This window comes from Notothenia rossii, assembly GCF_949606895.1.
Source record: "Notothenia rossii genome assembly, contig: scaffold_431, whole genome shotgun sequence".
NCBI lineage: Eukaryota > Metazoa > Chordata > Actinopteri > Perciformes > Nototheniidae > Notothenia > Notothenia rossii.
This window is the reverse complement of record NW_027639743.1, coordinates 22,149-28,753: the sequence shown is the minus strand read 5'-3', so window position 1 is coordinate 28,753 and position 6,605 is coordinate 22,149. Positions and strand designations below refer to the sequence as shown.

The 6,605-nt window shown below is 40.9% G+C and overlaps 1 protein-coding gene across 2 annotated transcripts; it reads left to right on the top strand.

The window, feature by feature from the left end:
• The first annotated feature begins 2,964 nt into the window (after positions 1 to 2,964).
• LOC307027450 (E3 ubiquitin-protein ligase TRIM39-like) lies at positions 2,965 to 6,195 on the top strand. 2 transcript variants are annotated; one of them, XM_079695700.1, is made up of 2 exons: positions 2,965 to 3,319; positions 3,896 to 6,195. In XM_079695700.1, the coding sequence occupies exons 1-2, from the start codon at positions 3,079 to 3,081 to the stop codon at positions 5,365 to 5,367; spliced, it is 1,713 nt and encodes a 570-aa protein (XP_079551826.1). In that variant the 5' UTR covers positions 2,965 to 3,078; the 3' UTR covers positions 5,368 to 6,195. The 2 variants fall into 2 exon arrangements, with proteins under 2 accessions (XP_079551826.1, XP_079551825.1); XM_079695699.1 differs by having other exon boundaries at positions 3,893 to 6,195.
• The last annotated feature ends 410 nt before the right edge of the window (positions 6,196 to 6,605 follow it).

Genomic DNA, 6,605 nt, shown 5'->3' with positions numbered 1-6,605 from the left:
TCACTTTTTATCAGAAATAGTTTTCTTTGACCTCCCTTTCTTTCTACTTTCTTGTTTGACTCATCCTTTAGTTATTTTGAGTGTTTCATGCTAATCAAAACGCCCCTTTGGAAAATTCTAATCTCACCCCATACCTTTTAGTTAAGTGTACCTTGTCTTTCTAGAACTTTTTTGGTATCCTCCGCGAACCAGGGGCTTGAAGCCAAAACGGCACACGTAGGGGACTTTAACCCCAATAATGACTTTAACTGCCTACGAGGGGACTTTAACCCTTACAATAATAAGCCTGAATATACAGTATCAATTAAAAGCAGCGGCAAAAATAGAAGTCTTCATCCTGGATTTAAAAGTAGTCAGAGTTGCAGCGGACTGCAGGTTTCTGGGAGTTTGTTCCAGATATTTGGAGCATAATAACTGAACTTCTCCATGTTTAGTTCTGACTCTGGGGACAGAAAGCAGACCTGAAGACCTGAGAGATCTGGATGGCTCATAATGTAGCAGGAGATCAGAATAAACCATTCAAAGCTTTATAAACCCGCAGCAGTATTTTGAAATAAACTATTTGACACACAGGAAGCCAGTGTAAAGACTTCAGAACAGGACTGATCCACTTTCTTAGTGTTAGTGAGGACTCGAGCAGCAGCGTTCTTAATCAGCTGCAGTTTTCTAATAGATCTTTTAGTGAGACCTGTGAAGACAGGTTTTATATGTCATGCATAGTAGTGTATATATCTCAATACAAAACGTAGGTCCAGCTCCTCCAACAATGCAACATAAATATATATCAGGGTGTCCGCGGGGTCTTAAAAAGTATTACAAGTTGATAAATCAATTTAGCGAAAATTAAGGCTATTAAAAAGTATTAAACGGCATTTTCCAAGGTATTAAGAAGGTTCACAGCAACGACAACATGAAACACCCTTTAATTTACTGAGACGACATGTCGGGAAACCCCCAACGCGGCCCCATGCATAGCGCGCCGTAAAATGCGGCTTATTATTTTAAGTTTCGTTGCCTTGCTCGGGGGGGGGGGGGGGGGGGGGGGGGGACGACGACGACGACGACGACTAAACGACTACGGTAACGGGTAGACCGGCATACGCAACGCTCTGGGGGTCCAACGGCCCCGTGTGTGCCCTATATGATCATTTTCTGATAACGATGAAAGAGCCCCGCCTCCCTCTCCCAACGTCTCCTGCTGCTGCTGGGCTGTCAGAAGAGGGTGGGGAAAGGAGAGGCAGTCACCGTTTATTAAATATTATTATATTATTATCCAGAGAACAGAGTCGTTATCAATTTGTTTTAAAAACTCAATAAATAACAAAGAAGACCTCTGACCGGCACTTTTCTAATTTTGTACGGAAGATTTAAACTTAACGGATATGTTGACCGGCGGAACATTTTTTTAACGGAAACTGCCGCACGGTCCCCTCGTTCCTTGGAAGAGGTGGAGAAGTGGGTGTTTTTCATCTGCTGGGTGGACTACTGAGAGATATACAGCAGGAGAACACGCCGTCCACCGCGGAGAATAACAGAAGGGCAACCATGGCAACCATGCTCCGGGGTCTTCTTCGCTGCTTTTGGTGTATTTCGGGCGGCAGCAGCGCCACTTACAGGCCTGACATATGTACTACATCGTTTCCAGCATTTCCAGCGGTCTCGTGTGAACGGACACGTTAATGAATCGAATGCGTGTGTATGCGTTTTACCGTGTGGGGCTGGGGTCTAAGCCAAACTATATCCGGTCACAGAGATCTGCTATTTTAAAGTAAAGTCAACACATATAGACCCTAAATATAGTCTATATTAAGAACGAGAACAGTCTTAACATATATATCCTTTTTTGTAAACATATGACAAATGTGTGAGGGTGATGACGTCAGAGCATCGTCCTATGTGCCAGGGCTTAGCCCCGGATAGCCCCAGCCCAATTTAACCCCTGGGTATTTGTGAGGGAGCTCCTATATGGCATTACCCCGCTGAAGCTCACCAAAGTTTAACATATTTCATAGTTCAAAGTTTTGTCAATTGTTTTGTTTATTGGTCAAATACTGGTTTCTAATGGTTTCTGAGGAGTTTTACTGGAATGAAAGAGCACAGAGTCTACAGAAGCAACAAAGCAGCATACTGCAATAAACCTGACCTTCACAGAGAGGTTGAAGTTCATGTGGAGAGGAGGCTTCAGTAGTCTGTCTGCACTCTGTTTAGTTTTGCTGTCTTACAATCAATATAGTTAATGTGAGGCAAAGTGTGTCGCCAATGTAACCGGTTAGAACTCAAAGTTGCAATGAGGTCTTAAAATGCATGGAAAGGGTCTTAAAAAAGGTCTTAAAAGGTATTAAATTTGACTTCAGGATTCCTGCATATACCCTGTGTATATATAAGACATACAAAAACAATAAAAATAGTTCGATAGAATGTTGCTAGGATTAGGGCCACAAAAATGTTGTTGTTCAAAAAAAAAGTCAGAATTGCTACATTTACTTAAAGCTCACCTATTATGCTATATTTGAACAATATATTATAGGGCCATATCAATACAAAACATGTCTCTGAAGTGTTTTGCTCAAAATACCAAACAGATCATTTCTCTCTCTCAGGTTTACCACAAGGTGAGTTCATTTTTATTTCCTGCTTCTTCACACATAATCTCTCCAGTACAGGTTAGCTCTGAGTGTTAGCGATGCTAATGTAAACAAAGACCATATTACTTCCAAAACATGTCGCGCATGTTTCTGATAGCAACGTTTCTGATTGGCCCGTCAGCCCGTGGCTGTAAAGCCCGCCCACATTTTTTATTAATGTCGTCATTGCGCAGCAAATCTGGATCAACTCTGTTGTTCCCCCGTTTTTAGAGATGTGGGTACGGAGGAAAAGAGAGACGTGTTTTTTTTCGGACACTATTGTGAGTCTCCTGAGACACCGGGGACACAGATTTATGTATAAAAGACATCAAAAAGTGCATTTTGCATGATACAGTAGGTGACCTTTAATTAAAAAATGTCAAACGACGTTGCAGTGCGGTCATTGGAACGTTAAGAAGCACCTAACCCCTCTCTTCTGTCTTTCCCTGCAGAAATGGCCTCTGCAAACATTTCAGAGGATTTTCTGTGCTCCATCTGTTTGGATGTTTTCACGGAGCCTGTTTCCACTCCCTGTGGACACAACTACTGCCGGGCCTGCATCAGCCGCTACTGGAGCTCCAGGGACATCATCCAGTGTCCGCTATGCAAAGAAACCTTCGAGACAGCCCCCAAACTGAGAGTCAACACCGCGTTCAGAGACATGTTGGAGATTTCCAAGAAGACCAAACAAGCAGGTGACTCAAATTCCCCAAATGTTCTGAATTTGTATTTTACAAAGAATTTCATTTTGTTTTGGATTTTTTTCATCTAGAATAAAAAACAAAATTAAATGTATTCATTGCCTTGGATTTAAAGATCATAGTATTTTGATGAAGGTATGTTTTCCTGTTTTAAAATAATGTTATGTTTTAATACTGAACCCATTTTAAAGAAATGTTTTGGTAATGTAACCAATATATATATATATAATTTAATTTTTAAGAAAATGTAGTGATCATTATTGAAAAAGTAATGTTTTGGATCGGAATAATTTTACTTTATTTGGAAAACATGTCCAGTGTTTAAAGGACCGCAGTTAAAAAAAGAAAAGTGAAAAACTTAAATAATAATAATAAAAAGGTCCTTGATATTCTTTTTCAAATCATCACATTCTGAAATGTCTTCATTTACAGATTCAGCAGGCAGACAGGAGGACTTATGATGTCAATAATTTAATCAAGGAATATATACTGGCAGGTACAGACGGACAGAAAGTGCTGAATGAAAAATGTATGCAAAAAAAAAAACAGTCTTTAATTTTCCAAAAGCAGGTGAGGATGGAGGATCCCCGGCTGGGCCTGGAGACGTGCCCTGTGACCTCTGCGAGGGGAATAGGAAACGTAAGGCTGTGAAATCCTGCCTGGTTTGTTCGGCCTCTTACTGCGTCGCTCACCTGAAGCCCCATCGCACCGTGCAGAAGTTAAAGTGGCACCAGCTGATCAACCCCGTGGATTCCCTCGAGGAAAGGGTCTGCAGGAAGCACAACAAAGTGATGGAGTCTTTCTGCAAGAGAGACCAGTGCTGCCTTTGTCCCGCGTGCCGAAAGGAAGACCATGTGGGGCATGACGTCGTCTCTTTGGAGGAAGAGTTTAAGGCGAGGAAACATTTTCTGCAGCGTTCAAAAACACCTATGGCCAACGCTATATCAGATAAATGCAACACGGTTATAAGGGTGGAAAACTTGATGATGGAAAGTAGGCAGAAGGTGGAGGAAACTAAGGTGGAAGCGAACCAGGCCCTCGATGGTTTGGTTACCGCAATCCTCAGTAAAAAAACTAAGCTGATGGAGGTTTTGGAGGTGAAGCAGGAAGCCGCAGAGCAAAGGGATAAAGCACTAAAGAGACAGCTCGGGCTGGAGCTCGCAGAATTCCGTGAGACGAGTCTGAAGATGGAAGAAGTTTTAAAGACAGAGGACGAATTTGGACTCCTGCAGAACCTACCATCCATCCCCTCTGCAACAAACACAAGGCATCGCTATACAGAACGCAAAAGTCTCCTGCAAGTAGAGGAAGTCTTGAGAGCGGTGGCTAAAATCGAGGAGACGCTCAACGAACACTTAGACAAGATTATCAGAGAGGTCATTGAGGTGGATACGGAAGAGGAGGCCTTAGAAGAACAGCAAACCCCGTTTGACGATGAACTTGTGAAGATCCAGGAGCAACATGCAGTAAAAGTGACTTTGGATCCCAACACAGCTCACCCTTCCCTTATCGTCTCTGAGGACGCGACACAAGTCTTCAATAGGAACATCAGCGACAACCCTAAAAGGTTCGACTCGCTCCATTTCGTCCTTGGGAATGAGGGGTTTTCCTCCGGGAAAATCTACTACGAAGTATCCCTTGAAGGACTGACTGGATGGGAAGTGGGAGTGGTGAGAGAGTCCATCAACAGGAAAGGTGTCAACTTGTCTCTTACTCCAGAAAACGGATGCTGGACGTTGGGGTTGTATTCGGGACGATGCCAGGCTAACTCCAATCCTCCGGTCCACTTGCCTTTGATTAAAACGCCCCAGAAGGTCGGGGTGTTTGTGGATTTAGAAGAACGGTTCGTCTCTTTCTACAATGTGGACACGAGGGCTCAGATCTACTCGTTTACACGGTGCGTCTTTGAAGGTGCATCATTTCTGTGGAGAATACTATCGTTCTGGGCGAGGCCCAGGATCTACCCTTTGTTCCGACCCAGCGCTGAGAAAGGGAGCGCTCCTTTACGGATCACTGATGTCAGATACACAAAAAGAAAGTAGAGCGTCCTACTCAAGACCCTGGGGGTTTGTTATGATGGCGGAGGATTTTAAGATGAGATGACCCTTTTTCTTTGATATGTGGACGTTGCAGCACCACTGCAATTGTACAGTAGAATAAAGTACTGAATGGATATTTGTGTATTTCTAAACTTATTAATTTCCAGGTTAAAACAAAAACAGACAAAACAACTACTTCATATTAAGGAAGAAATGCACATATGGCAAAACATCATAATTACATGTATGTGCTAATATTACCTTAAATATTGTGATCAGTATTACTTTCTATAGTTTCCTATTTCTACGACATGTCGCTCACCTTTATTGTGACTCTATTGAAATGTTTGTATTTTTTAAATGTGCTGTTTATTTTGGGATTTTATTAAGACTGTACTTTATTCAATGTGTAATGCCTAAACACACTTCTCATGTAACACAGATAACTCATTGTACATTTTGATTTACTGTATTGTTTTGCTTTCTGATGCTGTGTTGGTGATTTTCGAGCAATCTCTGAAGGAATCATTTATTTTGGGGTTTATTAAGTTATATATCATCTTAAAGAATAATCAATAATGTTCCTCAGCTAACTTGTATTTGGCTTCTTTAGTCATACTCGTGTTTGGGTATCATTTGCCATTTTCTTCGGCTGTTAAGATTCACTTTTAGTTGTTGTTATATCAAAATAAAATATAGTTGTAATGATATATTTTTTTTCTGAAGTGGATGCAGTGTTTGTCTTTGGTCACTTGAGGGCAGTGCACACAGAGTAATGGTATTCTGCTAAACCCTAATAATAAACAAATACACAAGTTACTGTGCACAAAACAGGAGATACATATTATTATTCAAAAGACAGTCATTTTAATGTCTTCATACAAGGTGGGTTATATTAAGTGTCCACAAGCAAAACACAACATTACCAGAAAGTGGTGTGGTTCTCTCTCTCTCTCTCTCTCTCTCTCTCTCTCTCTCTCTCTCTCTCTCTCTCTCTCTCTCTCTCTCTCTCTCTCTCTCTCTCTCTCTCTTCATGCATTTAAATAATGAAACATCAACAAATAAAATACAAATTCTAAATGTAATGTGAATATAAAACACAAAATTACGGCGGTATTTAATTTAATACAATTCAAAAATATTATTCAATAATTGCATTTATTAATAATAAATAACATTTAATAATTACGTAATTACATTTGGATTTCAATAATTGTCTTGGATATAACTGTAATGACTGT